This window comes from Emydura macquarii, unplaced genomic scaffold (assembly GCF_026122565.2).
Source record: "Emydura macquarii macquarii isolate MOO-44397 ecotype Brisbane River unplaced genomic scaffold, CSIRO-AGI_Emac_v2 contig_2676, whole genome shotgun sequence".
Taxonomy (NCBI): Eukaryota; Metazoa; Chordata; order Testudines; family Chelidae; genus Emydura; species Emydura macquarii.
Window position 1 is genome coordinate 37,445,223 of NW_027132813.1, and position 18,916 is coordinate 37,464,138.

Sequence of the window (18,916 nt, forward strand, 5' to 3'; positions counted from 1 at the left end):
ACTAAATTGTGTTTTCTTGAATGGACAGTTTCTCTGACTGGAGCTCCCAGTAATCGAATCATCCAAAATTAAAGGCCACTTTTGAAACTTTGTCCTTGAACCTTTAAGTTCTTCTATCATAACCATCACTGTAGTCCCTGCATCCCTTTCTGTGTCTGTTTCGGCATACTTCCTTGCCTTACTGGGCTATTATGAGGCTAAATTCATTGTTTGTAGAGTGTACTCAGAGCTGTAGATAGAAGATGCTATAGTGTGAAGTGTTAAAATGAATAAAATATGAATTTATTGTAAACAAAATATCCTTGTGCAAAATCATCATGAAAACAGTAAAAATCTTTTGTACACAATTTAAAAAATTAGTTTGCAAAAGTATAAAACCTACCCACCCCACTTTCCAGGCATTTCATCCAATGAATAACTATATAAAAATGAAGTCAACTGTATAACTGGCAGAGCTAATAGTGCCAATGTGGTGTTCAAAGTGAAGTTCAAATCTCTCATCTTGAATGTTGGCTGTGGCAGAAGAGCTACTTTTAGTGTCTCTGGCAAATAGGAAGGTTGAAAATGAGCCCAAAAAATGGGAACAATAGGACGATAGCTACAAGCGACATTCATTCTGAGGCTCTATTCTAGTAAACTGTCAGGCCCTGAGTGCAGACTCCCAACCAGTATTTGATGGAGGCACTTCCTCAACATTTCGTCCTACACGCCAAGGAGCCTGCGCCGCCGCTTTCTCCCAGACCAGATAATCAGATGTGGGGTGATCGCCCAGCTGGTCAAATTCATTAAGGCTAAAACGAACTGCCAGCTGGTTTACCATTCTTTTCAAGGCAAGAAAAGCCGCAATGACCTGGAAGGTGAGGAAGAGGGCAAAAATGATGTGGACTGCTCGCTCCAGTGGCTGTATCTTCAGACCTTCATTAAAGAGCAAGAAGAGAATTATGGGTAACTGCAGGAGGAGACTCAGGAGCCAAAACCCAGCCAGTTCAGGGACCTACAACAGAAAAACATCATGGCTAACTTCAACAGTTACTAAAACATGGCAATTGAACAATGCAAATAATGTGTACACAGTTAGAATAAGTGTACGTATCAAAAACATGTATCCTGTAAAAATCCATTCTCTCTCTCCCGAAAGTCTGCATGTGCTGGGGAATTGATAAGAAATTGGGCAGGTTGAAAATTTTCCATCTAAACTACTTTTCAATGAAAATTTGGGTTTTTGACTTAACAAAATTTTTTGCCAAAAACTATTACCTTTCTGTGGAAAATTTCAGTCTATCAAAAAATCAACTGCCCCAAATCTGAAAATTTAAATAGCCTGTGGCACTGCAGTGCCTCATGGGAATTGTAGTTGGGTTGCCTCATGTCCCCATTCCTATGGGCTTAACTCCCAGCTGAACTTCAACTCCCATGATGCAATATGGCTATGCCACTCCCATGGTGCACCACCTCCCTTAAACAAGAGAGGAAACAGTGGTGTGTCACATGTGATATAGTCCAACCAGTGAACGAAGCTGATAGCGGCTAAGGGAGCCATGAGACACCTGAACCACAACTCCCCTGATGTACTATGGTAGCATTTCAGAAGTGAAGTATTTTGTTTTTAAATTTTTGCTGAAGTGTCAAAATTTTCTGCAGTTGAAACCCTCCCCGTTTTCCAGGCAGCTCTACTAAGGAACAAACTGACAACATAAATGTCTACACAACAACTATTCTGATATCAATTCACTATTCCAAAGGGATTTTTGTTTCAACTACATGCAGGGCTTTAGGGAGTTAAATTCGGTGGAATATCATGGGCTTCCCAGGTGTTCCCATCACCTTCTAAAATCTCCTCTGCAGAGAAGTCCTAGCCCTGCTACTGCACCTAGTGATTCCAAAATATCCTAGTAACAGCAGAAGCAGAGTAAAATCTGGTCACTGGCCTTCTCACTGTTCCTACCAGAACTGCCAGCCAAGTGTGATTCTCTTCCCCCCCGCCCCCCCAGTGACAAGGGGAAGCGGACACAATGTCGCATCTCTGGCAGTGAAGTCACCTGAGCTGCTGAACATCCTATGGGCATGTGCAGTAGCAAAGTGAAACTAGTAGGGATAGTTTGATTCTCATCAGTTTCGCTCTATCAGTATCATCAAGACAGTGCTATGAGCTGGAGCAAGAAGCATCAAGCAGCCCGAGGGCAGGTTCAAGGGGAATTAAATTAACAGAGCAATAAATCAGGACAGAAGAAAACAATAAATAGAGAGGCAGAAAAAGGAGACTTGCATTGAAAGTTAAGTATCCGTACATATGAGTATGGAACAGAGCTTGGGCCCTTGTTCCCTGGACCAGCCAGCTCTAGGAACATCACACTCCACGCTACTATATCCTATAATACTTCTAAGCAGACCCACCATATGACTGAAGGCTTCCAGAGAGCTGCGTGAAGCTGAAGAGGATGGTTTCAGTGATGTGAGTTCGCTGGAGCAGGTATCGAAGAAGAGAGAGAGGAAAAATGAGGTTGGTATCCCCAAAACAAAAAACAAGAAAGGGGGGAGGGGTTGAAATGAGGGATGAAAGGGACAGACAGCACTCAGAGCACAACTGGCGGAAGAGAGGCTCAGATTACAGAAATGCATAAAACCAGAATGAGGGGAGTAAATTATTTCATATAAGAGTGATTTTGAAATTGAGGACTCCTCTTCCATCCCACAATGTAGGAAAACTAAATTAAAGTTCTTTTGTTTATTCCAGCAGGCTCACAATGGCCAGGTCTGAGTATATCCTTTGTGAACTCCAGAAACCTATACAAAGGAGCACCTATTCATGTGTGCAAACTGACCAGCTCCTTTAGCTCAACCTACAGAACATTTGTCTAGGGACATGAACCCCGGTTCAAGTCCAATGAATAAGTTCTCCTTTATAAGTGAATGTAATTGTGATGAATTTCTAATTCAAAGCCTCATACTCCAGCCCTTAAGGCTCCTGAATTGATGCTCAAGGAGGGCAATGAAACATACCTTCTCCTGAAGATTGCCCATATATCCAAGATATAGTCGTATAGCCTCAATTAGAGAGGATAGGACGATGACTGTGACCAGGATGAACTTGTAGTAATCTGGCAAGACTGGGTACTAGAGAGAAAGAAAGAAAGAAAGAATTTCATGGGTATGGAATGCACTATCACTATTTTATACAGCGCTGCAGAAGCTTATGATATTTGTGTTCTGGAAATCCATGCAGCACTGTGAATGTTCCTGAAACCTGACAGACTGTAGTTCCTGATTTTTCAGTGTCTCCAACCAAACTTGCCAATAACTCTGTCATGAACTCCTTCACCTCCAACTACTCAGACATTTCTGCTGAGAGACAGCAATCTATTAAGGATCAATTTCCATGTCTGGGTTGAAGGTAATGAGTAGAAGGGCTGAGTATTACTCTTGCAGGCACTGTGAGGAAATAAGATTGAGATAGGCAGCACAGATGCTGGAGGGGATAAATCCCAACAGGACTTACCTTCAGCTGGAGCATGACAACACTGCTCACCCACCAAAATGGGAAAAAATAAAGGCTGAAATAGAGGGACATCTGCAATGGCAAACTGGAAACTATTTCATTATCTAGAAAGAAAGAAAAATCCTCCTTAAGTCAGGTCTGTGCCAGATACTCTCTTTCCTACATACATGAGTGGTTGTCTGAACAGTAACAATATTTTTCCAGAAAGGCCACAATGTTTTGCCTTAGGCTGATATCTACAACACATCACAAGTTTCGTGATTTCTGGTGCTTTTCTTAAAGCCCCAGCTTCTGGAGTTTGGTGACCGTGTGACATCTCAGCTTTCACTTTTTAGATGTTTCTAGCCTTCATGGCTGCCAAGAAAACATGAAGTGTAGTAACTTAAAACCAGAAGGCAAAGAAAAACACTGCAAACAATATTTGTTTAAATCTCATGATTTCCAAGGTGGTCTCCTGAGTTCAGGGTAAAAGCAGGGAGCTGACTTGTGATTTTTGAACAGGGGGTTGGCGATACAGTCTGGGCCCCAAGCTAGGGCCTGGCCCCCCCACTAAGGCAAGCTGATGGCCAGGCTGTGTGGTACTACAGCCTGTTGAGCCCAGCAGACCTGCTTCCGCAAGCCACGGTGGGGCAGGGGCTGAGGCATAGCGCTGCAGCTGCTGCCACCCTTGAGGGGTGAGAGGAGGGCTGCTGCCATCACTGGGGAATCTCCCGCTGGTTCCCTGCCCCCGGCTCCGCTGCGGGGTTGCTCCCCCCACCCCTGGGATGGAACCTTCCCCCGGCCTTCGAATGCCATGGCCGGGGCGGGGGGTGGGGCACACCGTGGAACCAGGGACGCACTGTCCCATCAGCCTCCTGGTACAGACTAGGCCAGCGCCATCCCGAGCCCTGGCCCGCTACAGCGAGGCTGGCGCCGCCATCTTAGTTCCTGGCAGCGAGCTCCCCTCTCTCCCCGTGAGCGTGCCGCCGCCATCTTTGTTGAGGGCAAGGGAGCGGGTCTCTGACTCCTTACCCACACTGCCGCCGCTGCCTCGGCGTTCCGGGCCGGTGCGGTTGTTGTCGCTGAACACAGTCCGACTGAAGGAGCCGAGCCGCCTCCTGACCGGCTCCGGCAGCGCCATACTGGCCGCGCGAGGGCATCCAACCGCTGCTATGGAAACCAGGGCAGACGCAAGGCGGGGCAGGCGCCGGGGGAGCAGAGATGGGCCACGCCCCCTGCCTGTGAACGAACGACGTGAGCATGCGCAGTAGCAATCGCCGAAACCGTTACCTTGGCTCTGCCCGTAGCAGCATCCCCAGGGCACCGGCGGGGGGAGGGGGAGGGGTTTGTGCGGCTTCTTGGGGCATCGCAGCCCTGTCACGTGCCCCAGCCAGTGCCTGGCCTGGTGTCAGCCCCAGAGCAGAGCCCAGGGCGGGGGCCCGCCCCGTGTATAACAGCACCTGGCTCTTAGCTGGTGCTTTCCAACACCAGCTCTCCCACAGGGAGCTCAGTGGGGCACTCCCAGGAGGGGATCCCTCCATGCCCAGATCCCCGTAGGCCCTAGTGAGCCTGTGTGGTCCCACCCACCACCCTGGTCACCCAAAGCCCAGTTTTTTCACACCCTGTCCTGCTGTCCCAGCAGCTGCTTTCAGGGTGTCTGAGCCCTTCCAGTTTTCCATCTGAAACTTTTTAAAAAATCATATTGTGGGTAGAAAGTGTTTGTTTCAGGAGTATGGCGATACTGAGCAGGAGGTCTGTGTCTAGGAGGGAGTGTTTGGTGGGATGAAGGGTGTTTGGAGGGGAGAGAAAAGCCAAGCAAGTGGGGACACTGTCCTAGCTGTTCTCTCGCTTAGATTGAATGTTCTTGACACGTGTTCTGCGTTTAATGATAAATTCATCCGTAACTCTGTTTACTGGAAAATGTCTTCCACTCTGAGGCACTGCTTCGTGTTGGTGTTGCGTGAGAAGCTGGCGGTAGTGACACCACTACATATTTTTAAACTACTTTTGAATGTGTATTTCATGACCTTTAAAAAATGTTGCTGCAAAAGTTACTCCCACCTACACGTGTCTATGGGACCTTGTAAGGAATAATCAGTTTGCTAAGATTTGCCAAAATAGTCAAGGTTCAATCTTTCTGAAGAGCAGTGGGGAATCCTTCAATACAACTTATTTTTTCCCTTGACCACAGTTGACGATCTGTTTATGACTTCTGGCAGGAGTATTGATAACACTTGTAATTTTATCCTAGCTGGTGTAACTGAATTTGTATAAATGTCAACCCCTTTTAAAAAATAATCCTACTAAAACTGCTTCCCTCGATAATATTCTCTAGGGGTGAGTTCCACAGATCAATTATTTGTGACTAAATTTTGTGTCCATTTTAAACATAATCCACCCTCATGCCCAGCAGTACAAACACACAGACAAATTTACATATAACCATGACCATACATGTAGTGCTAATGAAAGGTGGTGGGTTGACACCCAATTTCCTTCACAGGGTTTCCCTGAACAGTGGGAGTAGATGTGGGCAGGCAGGACCTTATTCTGTAAATTGCTTAGAAATGATGCAGGGAGGAAGGGTTTGTGGGCAGCCAGAGGCAGGTTGGAGGAAACTAGAGGTAACCAGGGGTTTTCAGAAGGAGGTGTGGTTCCTGGGTAGGAGTGAAAGTGGTTGGGAGTTGCTACAGGGTGGCACTAGCAAATAATTAAAACTGACAAGGTCATTGTGCCCATTTTACAGATGAGGAAACATCAGGAGGTCTGATCCTGTGAAATGCTGTGTGCAACTTCCGTTGAAATGGAGGAGCTGAGAGAGGATTCCGTATAAGCCCTAGGTATGAGAAGAAAGGTAAGCCAATGAATGTAAATGTTCCTCATAAAATATCAACTTGAAACTTTAAAAGAAAAATGATGATATAGTTCATTTCTGTAAGTCAGTGGCCTAGCCAGGCATAGAATCCAGGAGTCCTGACTCCCAGTACCAACCTCTAAAGATTAGACAAACTACCTATGAAAGCAAATATAAATGGTATGGAGTGGTTCTAAAGATAATGTTTACGGTTGAGGAGACATTATAAAAAAGTGTGAGTCTCAGAACATTAGAGTACACTTTTAATTGAATTGCCTGAAACCTCATTTTATTGTTTTTACCCTGGGTCTTGGATATTTAATGCATTTTAAACGACTGGTGCAATAACTCTTCTATTCTGAAGTAACCCATGAAAGGAGCAGGTATACATGAAGAAAAAGTATGCCAGTGAATTGATGATTAAGCCAGATCTTCATGGAAGTTCTTCCCACAGTGTGAGTTAGCAGGTCAAGATTCCACATTAATATCATTCATGCCTTTGGGATTTTCCTGGTCCAAGGATTCCTATTGATTACTTTCTCAGAAGTGAAGGAGACATTTTTCCTTATTAGTTGCATGATGTTGTGCTGTTCCTTTGCCAGTCACTCTGCACAGTTGTCCTGATCTCTCATACATTCTACTTTGCTAATTTTATAGGCCCAATTCTGCAAATCTATCATGCGTGAAGTCTCTAGTTAGATGAGTAACCCCCCAGTCAGTGGGGCTAGTCACATGATGAAGCACTCTTGACATAGGGAAGATTTACACAATTGGGCTTTCTGTTCCCAGAAATAGTGGGAGGTAGCACAGCTTAACAATCAGTGAAGTGGTAAAGCTGAGCAGCAGGTAGAGGAAGGGCCAGTGGAATGCAGATACCAAAAGAAATGCATGGATTTGTTGTGTGAACATGGTTTCCAAATTCAAGATGTGAATCTGTGATATTTGGCAGGACTGTGTGTTCAGCAGATGGCAAACATCCTCCCTGTCCCAGTGAAATAAATGTCACACCTTTGTTTAATATTTAATTTTTATGTACATGCATAAAATATCCCCCAGTGATGGAATATGTCTGTATTTCAGCTAATCCAATTTAATTGTCTTTTGGCTCATGCACCCATCTTTTGTTAATTTAATGAACAGGAAATTTCGTCTGATTTTATGTAGTGTGCTTTTAGTGAGCTGGTTCTTCAGTTTCAAGCAGAAGGGGCACTTGTATTTTTAAGGAACAGAGCCTTGGGAGTATCTGAATTGGTAATTTAGTGCTTTATATAATAGTGGGCCATAAGGGAAGTAAGAACATTAAACTGCACATGACTGGAATAGTTCCAATATTTATACAGCTTGTCATCATAAGTGTTCAACTTTTATAGTAGTCCTGAATATTAGTCTTTCTTTTTTAACGGAAAGGAATTACATTGCTGTATCTCTTCATGTCTATCTGTACATGAATGGATGAGGCAGAAGTACCCAGAATCTCCAATTGTTTGTGCTTTGAAATAAACTTTGAAATAAGCTACTGGAATGAGAAACTATGTGGAAAAAATAAACTCTTAATTGCACAGCATATTAAATTACTGTTTTATTTCTCTCCACACATGCTAGCTATAAATAAAACAAAAGTCTCTGACAATCTGCCCGTGAGCTTTAAATCAGAGGAATTTTGGATCTCTGTGTATCCACAATTGTCCAACTAAATTGGGATACACTGGCTGTGCTCCCAGATTGATGCTCTTGGGGCTTTCTGGCAACAAAACTAAGCCATAAACACCAGATGCAATATATCTAACAAAATCAAATATCAGCAGTTTTTTACATTTGGCATTTCAGAAACACAGAGTTCATTTAAATGGTGTTGAGGTTTATCTTTCCACCTGAATCATTATTGTTATGCTACTAAATATGTTGATTTGGGTCTTACTGACGTTGTCTTCTGTGTGCATATGTTATAGTACATCCCAGCCCTGAGTGTAAGGTCATAGCCATAGCTCTGTGTGGTATAAATCATTCACATCTCAGCTTTTACTTTAATAAACTTCTACCTTTTTAAGATAAAAACTGTAAAATGGATACAGTGTTGGTTATCACATACAAGACTAGAGTGCACTGTTTGGAGTAAGGAAGTGACAGGTTGAGAGTTTTAACAAATTATAAATACCACAAAGACTATAATATGCATGTTTGAAAAGATCATGTTATTAGCTTGACAGCCTCTGCCAGAGCAATTTTACAGCTGTGCTCCTGGCTTGCAGTAGTAGTACTTTTCTCTGTCACTAACACTCTAGTCCCTGATGCTCATTTAACACCCACAGGATTTTTTGGTCTGGTAAACAATAATTATTGTTACTGATAAGGCCTGCTTGAAGCCCCTTTTATTAACTATATATACACACAAATACACACACACATGCTATGTGCTAAATATATCTCTGTTATTAATCATCTTAAATCAGCATCAAGGAGGTGGCAAATAAGGGTGGATCTTGCTCCAGTTGAAGTCAATACCATTGAGCAACTTCAAAGGATGATGGATTTCACTGCTTCAGTGTTCAGTTAAAATGACTTCAAGTTTACTTTATTATTAATGATGTTTAGTTTTGTTAAGTCTGTGGGGAACCTCTTAAAACAGGCCGTGACATTCTTGTTGCAGAAATAGTGAAGGTTTTTATGGTTCAGAGCACTATAGTAATAATACAGATTTTGAGCCAGAATCTTATTTATATTCAGAGCCTTTTACATTTACATCCATTTTAAGTCTCCTTTACATGTGTAAAAGGACCTTTGTATAAATGAGAATTAGACCGTTAATTTTTAAAATGTGGCTTTGGAACATCCATCAAAGGCCAACACCTGCCATTGTTGGCACATTGTGTATCTTCATGTCTTGCTTCTCTACCACAACATCTGTATTAACATATGTATGTTTGTATTAGGTGGCCTTCAAAATGCATAGGGACAAATTCTGCCCTCATTTAGACCTATGCATTCTCATGGTTACAGGATTCCATAGCTGCTTGTAACTAAGGCTAGAATCCAGACCATGGTGTCTCTTCAGATTTATTTTTTCAGTTTGTACAGGGTGGTTATCAGCAGCTCTCAACGAAGCAAAGCCTCTTCACAATGTGGCTGTGCTATGTTCTTGGTGGGGAGCTATGCAACGGGAATCCTTCTATCCAGTATTTTTCTCAGGAATTGAAATTAGAGAGGGTGTTCAAATTTACACGGGAAAGGGTATGGGCCGAGGGATGAGACCACGAGGGTGAAGGGGGGGGGGCTGTATGGTGCTATAGTAAAAACTGAAAAATGTTTCATGCCCAGTTTATTAGATTTGACTCATGTTTTAAAATCATCACACAAATTAAAGTGGCCTACTCAAGCCTATGAAGCACTAAATCTACATTCTTCTTTGTTTCCTATTGCAGTTTTGCACAACTTTGTTAATGCACTGCATTCAAGAAGTTTGTTAATCTTTGGTGGCTTCTCATGTGTCCGATATTTCCAGTCCTTCTATTGATGTGTTCATTAGTTCATCCACCTGATCAGGCAGAAGGTGACTTCTTTCAGAACACAAAATTCTATTGAATGATGAAAAAAAATCGCTCAACTGTAGCTGAGAGTTATGACTGGGAGTAGCAAGAGATGAATTCCTACTTCTTTCATCCCAGGAAGCAGCACAAAGATTGGGTTGAGCCACTAGTGGTGGTAAAAAAAGAAGTTGTCATTCACCATATGACATTCCACTTTGTGTTCAAATTCTCTATTCTCTCCTGATCACATGGCAGCCCTATTTCTAATAGTGCCTCATTCCACTCAGCTGTCATTATTTTATAAGACAGGCATCTATAAAAGCTATATAGAGGTTGAATAGAATCCAGAAGTCGCTGATATAGATTTGTAAGAATCAAGTCTGTGTACTTTTTCAGCTGGCTTAACAAACACTTCTTGTCCTGTTCACTTAAGGATTCAGTATAAGTGCCTTCATTAGTCAACTTCTGGACTGAAGTCTTTGCTTCTTCCAGTACTTTTTCAATAGCTATCTCTCTGATTGATCCAAGTGTAGCTTCTATTGCTGGACAAAGATCTACTACTGTTGTAGCGGATGCCAGTCTGTAGTGACTCAAGTGGTTTCAACAGTAGAATTACAAGATGGAGAATGACAATTTGTCTTCTCTGAATGTAGTAGCAAAAGTAGTCCACCAGCCTCAATACTTCGATCAAAGTAATAACTGTTTCAGTAATTTTAAGACAATAGCCAAGGATCATTCATGAGAAAGCCAAAGGGTTTTCCCAGCTTGGACTAATTTGAACTTCAGTCCCAGAGCATCTTCTAATTTTTCCAAGATGCTCAGACTTTTTGGCTTCTTGTTGGAAAAAAAGAGTAATGAAGGCATTAAATTTATGGCTTTTAAAATGTTTTTTGAAGATTCTGCAGCTCATACGAATGTTGGTTGGAGTATATCATAGAATTGTAGGACTGGAAAGGACCTTGAGATGTCTTCTAGTCCAGTCCTCTGCACTCAAGGCAGGACTAAGTATTATCTAGACCATCCTTGACAGGTGTTTGTCCTAAAAAATCTCCAATGACAGAGATTCTACAACCTCCCGAAGCAATTTATTGCAGTGCTTAATTATCCTGGCAGGAACTTTTTCCTAATGTCCAACCTAAACCTCATTTGCTGCAGTTTAAGTCCTTTGCTTCTTGTCCTATCTTCAGAGGTTAATGAGAACGATTTTTCTCCCTTCTTGTAACAACCTTTTATGTACTTGAAAAGTGCTATCATGTCTTCCAGAGTCCTCTCTCCTCCAGACTCAAATCCAATTTTTAAAATCTTTCCTCATAAGCCATGTTTTCTAGACTTAATTTTTATTGCTCTCCTTTGGACTTTCTCCAATTTGTCCACATCTTTCCTGAAATGTGGTGCTCAGAGCTGGACACAGTACTCTGGTTGAGGCTGTATCAGCTGGAGTAGAGCAGAAGAATTACTTCTTGTGTGTTGCTACAACACTCCTGCTAATACATCCCAGAATGATGTTTGCTTTTTTTGCAACAGTGTTACACTGTTGACTCATATTTAGCTTGTGATCCACTATGATCTCCAGATCCCTTTCTGCAGTATTCCTTTTTAGGCAGTCATTTCCCATTTTGTATGTGTGTAATTGATTGTTCCTTCCTAAATGGAGTACTTTGCATTTGTCCTTATTGAATTTCATCCTATTTACTTCATACCATTTCTCCAGATCATTTTGAATTTTAATCCTATCCTCCAAAACACTTGCAATCCAACCCATCTTGGTATCATCTGCAAACTTTATAAATGTACTCTCATTGATGAAGGTATTGAACAGAACTGGATTCAGGACCAGTCCCTGCGGGACTCCACTCGATATGCCCTTCTAGCTTGATTATGAACCACTAATAACTATTCTGAGAACGGTTTTCCATCCAGTTATGCACCCACCTTATAGTAGCACCATGTAGGTTGTTTGAGAAGGTCATGTAAGACAGTGTCAAAAGCCTTACTAAAGTCAAGATATACCACATCTACAGCCTCCACCCATCAACAAGGCTTGTTACCCTGTCAAAGAAAGCTATTAGGTTGGTTTGACATGATTTGTTCTTGACAAATCCATGCTGACTGTTACTTATCACCTTATTATCTTCTAGGTGTTTGCAAATTGATTGCTTAATTATCTTTCTAGGTACTGAAATTCAGATGGCCTCTTGTGTGTATAGTAATGATTAGGGTTGCACTTTTCTCTGAGCAAAGCTTATACTCCATCATGTCTTCCAGAGGAGTTTGTAGCTCCATCAAATGCACAACCAGTCACCTGAAATTTAGAAGCATTTAACTCTAAGAAGTGGGTTGTCACAGATGCAGCCAATGTGTCTTCTATAACCTGAACATCTAGAAATGCATCTACTGGCCTGCCACTGACATCAAAATAAAGTATGCAATGACTTAATACTTGACAGCCATTTGCTTTGGTGTATTCATCAGCCATGTATGCACATTTTTTTAATGTGGTCAGAGTTCTTTACTTTTTCAACTGCTGAGTCTTTCGCTATTTTATTGCATGTTTCTAAACAGTCAGCTGAGTTTCTTGAAGAAAGATAGTGAGTCAATCTTGTGTGGAATCAGCATCCAACTCCAGGTTAACAAGTGACAAAACACTTAACATTGGCCTCCAATTTGTAGTGTGGGGTATCTCTGGCTTAAATAGAAAGTATTATGCAACAGCCATGTTTGTTTGCATAAATTGTGTTGTCTCCAGCACTCTTAATAGCCTTAATAAGTATTTCTAAAATTGGCTTTGACAATGACTGGTTTATAAGTTTTTTTGCATGTTGATGCAATCCAGAGGCTTGGTGTTTTGCAGCCTTTTCACGCAGTTTGTCATTATTGGCTTTGCTGATTGCTCTGGCAAACCAAGTTCCTCCAGTTGTAGCAGTGGTAAGCTTTCCTTCATTGTAAGCTTTTTTGCAAGAGGTGCACCAGTAGCTATCTTTTGTAACTTCTATGGATGGGAAAAGTTTGACCGACAAACATGAGAACTGCCTTTAGGTTGTGGAGACAGTTTCTTCAGTAGGTAGCTAGCTATATTTGTGCTTTGGGCTATTTGGATGTAGATACACCACTTGACATGTTGGTATGTTCTTAGTTCTTGGTATGTGCTTCATCTTGGTTGGTTTGACCACTGAGGGTGATGGGGGAGTTCAGGGTAGATGTAAGGAAACCCCTGTTTCTATCCAGGCTGTGAAACCACTTTGCAGCCCCTAAAGTGCAGTAGGGTGAAAGGAAAGTGGGAAAATCTGCATAGCAGCAGATCCTGTAGCCCCACCCTAAACCTGCCCCCTGTGCATGGGGACATGAGGTGCTATATTGGACCTGAGCACCACACTATGTTGGGGTGTGCATCTCTTGTATGTCCCTAATAAATCTTGCCCCTTGCACAGCAGATCCACACCAGTCTCATAATTGAGGAAGAATCAAGAAGCTTCACTTGTGTTCTGCACAGCCATTTATGCAGAATGTTTCTTGGGAGCTGCTCTTTGACAGTGCCGAGAGAGAAAGCATTCTGTTTTATTGCAGAATCCAAACACAATTATGATTAAATACATAAATAAATAAATGTTTAAAAAATCTCCCTCCAAACTGACACACATCTGTGTGATTAAAACCATGCAAGGATAGGACGCAGAGGACATTGTGTACCTGCAGCTGGTGGAGATGAATCACGGCAAACCATGTGTTATGCACACACATGGCAAAAACATCAGGCCTAGGTCATAAATAAATAAATCAGGAGAACAACTGTAATCTGATTGATTAAAAAACAAGGCAGAGAAGACTATTTGTTTTACTGAGGTAAAAAACTACTTACAGGGTTAGGCCAACATTTTTCAAACCTAAATCCATATTTAGGTATCTATGTAAATGGCTTAATTTTTAAAAGCGCTGAGTACACAGAACTCATTGAGTGGGAGTTGCAGATGTTCAGCACCCTGAAATCAGGCCAGCTAGATGCTTACATTTAGGTTCTTAACCAAAAGCAAACTCTCTCCATCGTGTGAAGCTTTGCTCTTTGTGAAGTTAGGGGCCTTGTTTGCTGATTAGTCTATACTGAGTGGGTTTCCTTTACCCATTCTTTATTCCTGCACCTACATTTATGTTACAATAAAGATTTCTGAGAATGCCTGAAAATCCAACAAGCTGAAAGCTCCCATCAAGTGGTGCAGGAGCAAGAGCTTAACAACTCATTAAATTCCCAAGAGAGTATTAGTCCTGTCTCTCATTTTAAATGGTAAGTTATTTGGGGGATGGACTCACTACGTGTGTGTGCAATGTGTAGCACAATAATAACTAGCTCTTACATAATACTTTTCATCAGTAGATCTAAAAGCACTTCACAACCATTAATGTTTTTATCATCACAATGCCCCTGTGAGGTAGAGAAGTGCTAATATACTCATTTTGCAGATGAGGAACTGAGGTACAGAGAGGCTAAGTGACTTTTCCAAGGTCACACATGAAGTCTGTGGCAGAGCAGGAAATTGAAGCCTGGTCTTTCAAATCCTAGGCTAGTGCCCAAATCACTGGTTCGTCCTTCCCGTCTGTGAGGCCTTGATCTCAGCTGTGGCACTTGATGCCACTGTAACATGACTAATAATTTTTAGCTATGCAACCTGCCATCTTCCAAGTGTGTAAAAACCTCCACAAACCTCTGAAGACCTTCTTGGCCTCATAACAAAAATCTGTAAGCTACCAGAGAAGACTGTGGAGAAAGTCAAGAGAATGAGTGTTCTTGAACTGGAAACATGGAGCTTAAAAACAAGTGATCATTTTCTGGACAGTGAATTGGAGTCTGGATTCCACCTTGTTCAAATCTATGGAGATGGAGGTAAGATTAAATACCTAACCCAGAGTGCTGTGTGTTTTTGCTCTCCTCTGAAATTGTTTACTACAGGACTCTGAAAAGAAACCCTCTCTCGCTCTGACTTTACCTACAGGATCTTGCCTGTTTTTGTGAACTATTGACTGCACAGCTGCAGATGTAGATTATGGCAGTGTATTTGACTCATAAATATTAAGTTAGTATCGGAATTCTTATTAGAAACATGCTGAATTCTTGGACAATTCAACCCATGTCACAATGAAATGCAGTTGTAAAGAGGGGTTTCTAAACCTCACTTATTAGATCAAGAGACAAGTCCTTGAGCACATTTAAAAAATATATATCAAGGGTGCTTCGAATGGCTCTAACATGTCAAGTTTAAGACTGTATTGAAGTAGCACTGTACATTGACTTTCTACTTTAATTTGAGTTAATTCACAGTGGGCCAGACTCACTCCATTCCACTGCTGTAACTGCACTGAAGCTGCAATGGTGTAATAGAGAACTTGTCCATATATGTATTCTCTTGATTTGGGCCAAACATATGCCACACAACTGTGATCATTCAGAGGCAATGAAAAGGAAGAGTAGATATTAGCTATGGTAATGAAACTTTGCTTGGATACATTGGACTTGATAGTTCTAATTTGTATTTAAAAAAAGTCACATGGGATAGATCCTCAGCTGGTGTAAACTGGCATCTCTCCATTGACTTTAATAGAGCACCAGATGAGGCATTGACCTTATAGTACAAAGATTTTCTCCTCTTTCAAGAAACAGAGAATCTTTAATGGGCAAAAGGGGGAAAATATAGAAGGAGATTAATAAATTAGAAAAGTTTCAGTATCCATTGTAAATTGCCTGTTCCAGTACCGAGCAGCCTTCATTGATATGCCTAGATGTCTGTGACATTTATTCTTTTCTTGAGTATTAAACATGGCAACCTACTGCAATGTACTAGAATTCATGATTGATATTCCTGTTCTGTTAGGATAATTAGAAACTTACCACTCTCTGATTAATGGAAGCCTTGAGAGACCCAAGTATGATTAACTTCATAAATACATGTTATGAAATCATGGCCAATGTTCTAGTAATAATCTATTTTTCTCTAAAGGACAATATGTGCTAAAGCAGGAATAGGAGAAAGCACAGTGCCAAACACAGAAAGGCATTCAGAAGGAGTAAAATTTAAGGCTGGAGTCTAATTTAAAGAATTTGTCTAACAATCATTCCCCTTTCAGAATTAAATAATGAGATTTTTCTTTGTTTCTTGTTCTCTCTGTCCTAAATTTTGTCACTTTCCTAATGCACCAAAATGCATACCACATTATACAACACAGTGTACACTCTGAGCTTTTTTCTTTTACAGTATGCAGGTGAATTCACTTATATGAAGGCATCAAACTGATTGAGAAACAAAGGGCAACATAACTCAATAGCTGCTGCCTTGAGGAAGTGATTTTCTGATGGAAGTGGGCTGGAAAATAACATGGGGAAAAATAGGAAGGAGATAAATTATGGGTTTTTTTTGTGATGCTACAAGACTCTGAAATCCTGGAGATTAATTCACATTATCATTGTCAGGACTTTTTACCAACTGGTCATATAAGGCTCAAACATGGGCAGCTGTAGAGGGTCCCCTGTAGGGGGCGGCGCCGGGGACTCTCCCTCTGAGTCAATCTCAGAGGGAGGCCATGCCTCCCAGTGCCTACAGTTTTGGGGAGTTCGAATTAAGGGGCCGCCTCCGGCCCTCAGTAGGGTACGCCTGGGTTCAGGCCGTCCCTTTTGGGGAATAGTCTCTCGTCCCCACGGGGCGTCCTACCAGTCTATGGTCTGGCCCTCCGTCAGGGCCAGGTCAGCAGCGGGAAACAACCCTCAGCAGGGCGTGGAGGTGGTCTATAGCCTAGTCCCCCCCCTTGGAGGGCAGGTAAGCAAACGCACGCAGGCTCGAGCCCTTGTTAGGGCAAAAAGCAGTCTATGGCCTTGCTCTTAGGCAGGGCAGGGCAGAGGGACAGTTTGTCTCTAGTCCTTTGCAGGCTGAGTAAGTGGTCTATGACCTGGCCTGTCTGGTAGGGTAGGCAGACGAACACACACATGCTCGAGCCCTTAGCCAGGTGAGCAGCAGTCTATGGCCCAGCCCTTAGGCAGTGCAGGGCAGGCAGTAAGGGGCAGGTTCTGGTGCTCAGCCAGCATCCACCCCAGGTCAGGGGGAGGGAGAGGGAGAGGGGGACGCAGGCCCACCCATCTCCACTGTGTCCCAGCCCAGGGCCCTGTCTGTGACGGGGTGTCCCGTCACTGGATCAGAGGGGCTTCAGCCAAAACATGCCGACTTACCGCGAGCATTAGCTCACCCGCACCACAGTCGGCTTCCCTGGGCTTCTTCCTCCCGCCCTCTCCCTAGAGTACCTGGGGTCCGTCATCTCCCTCTGGGTTGTTGGGGTAGAAGGCGTGCGGGAGTCCCACGAGTCCTTCACCGTCAATCAGCGGCAGGTCCGGAAACTGCGCGAGGTCCTCTGCAGAAGGCAGTTCCTCCAAGTCCTCAGGCCCCCAGGCAGTGGGCAGCTCCGGCAGGTTCTCCAGGTCCCAGGCAGTGGGCAGCGCCAGCAGGTTCGCAGGGTCCCCGGTAGCAGGCAGCTTGGGTAGGTGTTCCTCCGGGTCCCAGGCCGTGGGTAGATCCAGCAGCTTCTCTTCTGAGTGGGCTTCTGGCGCGGCCCTAGGCTCAAGCCCCAAGGGAGAGGTGTCCTTTTCCCTCGGCCGCTGGAGCCTGACTGAGCGGGCAGGTCCACTTCCAGTCAGGTGATGTTCTTCTGGGTTCCAACCCCCGGGGGGGGTTGGCTCTCCCTTTGTGTCAATCTCAGAGGGAGGCCACACCTCCCGGCTACAGCGGATTAATGTGGAATGTGGGAATCAGTCCTAAAGCTGGCAGATCCAGCCACTCAGTGTTTGCCTTTGCATAGAGAAATCCTGGGGTAGCTACTGACATGGTTCTTACGCTGCTCCCTCACAGCATTTTTGCAGGGTGCATGGTTAGTGGAAAGGGTATAACTGGAGTTTTCCTGCATCCTGCTGATTTTTGTCTGCTGGAACAGCTCCTGGGAGCTGCTGGCAGATGGCAGAATGTAAAGTAGCCTTCAACCTGCTCTAACTTCTATAAGGGATTGGGCCAGCACCCCGCTTAAAGATACTTTTGCCTTCTCACCTCAGACTTGCAGTGAGCCCAGCTCAGCTGGTCAAGAATCTGATCCCCCGAGTCTTGCTCTAGTCAAAAAGTCACATTCCACATTAGTTCTTAAGTCCTCATTATGACAGATAGAATTAACATGTGTCATAGCCACTGTAGTCTTTGGATCAAATGACTTAGTTATGTTCTCTTGTGGTACTTCCATTACTTTTACAATTCTCTCTTTCCTCTGCAGCAGAGAACTCCTGTTATACCAGTATTTTGTTGCTAATTACACAGTATCATTTTAAGGGGAAAGGTGCCAAGATAAACTTAATTTCAGAATGTCACATTCATCAGCTACTGTTTCTATTGGAATAAGCAGAAGGCTTTAATTTTGTAGGGCTAATTTATTTCCAATAGGAATGGACAGCAGCAAGGGTAGAAACACTTTCAATTCTCAGCTTGATTAAGGCCTCAGTTCAGCACAGAACTGCACACTTATGCTGAACATGGATGGACTAAGCACATAATTAGTTTTTAAGTGCAAGAGGAACCTTGATCTCTTATCTAATTTCACCCATTAATTTCTGCATCTAGTTTGGTAACTCATAATGGAATTAGAGCATATTTCTTAAGATAGACATCCAGTCTTGATTTTTATAGTTAAGCATGTGCTTAAGAGCCTTGCTGAATCAGGGCTAAATACATAAAATATTTTTGATACAATAATTCATTGGGGATATATAGAGAATAGATAATTAGAGGTGACTGCTCAGTATGTAGTGGTTGATTTGCTCCCCTTGAGATGAATGACAAATTCCCTTTGACATCAGCGGGATCAGAATCAGGTCCCAAGTTTAAGCCTTGCTAAGAAATCCAGTGTAAGGATGAGGGGAAGAGGAAGAAGTCAAGACACTCTTCTTTTGGTGAAGAAGACTTTCCCCCCACCCCCTGGAGTTTTGGTGTTTTTCAGGTTAAACTTAAAAAAACTAACAACAATAACCGAGTGCATTTATGGAGGAAATAACCA

General features: G+C 42.8%; 1 protein-coding gene and 1 long non-coding RNA gene across 4 annotated transcripts in view; one reads left to right on the forward strand and one right to left on the reverse strand.

Moving 5' to 3' along the window:
* Window positions 1-260: 260 nt before the first annotated feature.
* Window positions 261-4,726, reverse strand: TMEM17 (transmembrane protein 17). Of its 2 annotated transcripts, XM_067565438.1 has the most exons (4): window positions 4,508-4,660; window positions 3,497-3,600; window positions 3,001-3,114; window positions 261-994 (listed from the first exon to the last, which is right to left on the reverse strand). In XM_067565438.1, the coding sequence occupies exons 1-4, from the start codon at window positions 4,614-4,616 to the stop codon at window positions 641-643; spliced, it is 681 nt and encodes a 226-aa protein (XP_067421539.1). In that variant the 5' UTR covers window positions 4,617-4,660; the 3' UTR covers window positions 261-640. The 2 variants fall into 2 exon arrangements, with proteins under 2 accessions (XP_067421539.1, XP_067421540.1); XM_067565439.1 differs by lacking the exon at window positions 3,001-3,114 and having other exon boundaries at window positions 4,508-4,726.
* The window catches only part of LOC137164572 (uncharacterized), a 35,605-nt gene continuing 21,225 nt past the window's right edge, over window positions 4,537-18,916 (forward strand). The window contains exons 1-2 of one of the 2 annotated variants that reach the window (XR_010923123.1): window positions 4,537-4,729; window positions 6,222-6,329. This is a non-coding gene — a long non-coding RNA (uncharacterized lncRNA). Of the gene's footprint in view, window positions 4,730-4,901; window positions 5,228-6,221; window positions 6,330-18,916 lie in introns of those variants that run through there. The other variant, XR_010923122.1, reaches the window with a different exon arrangement.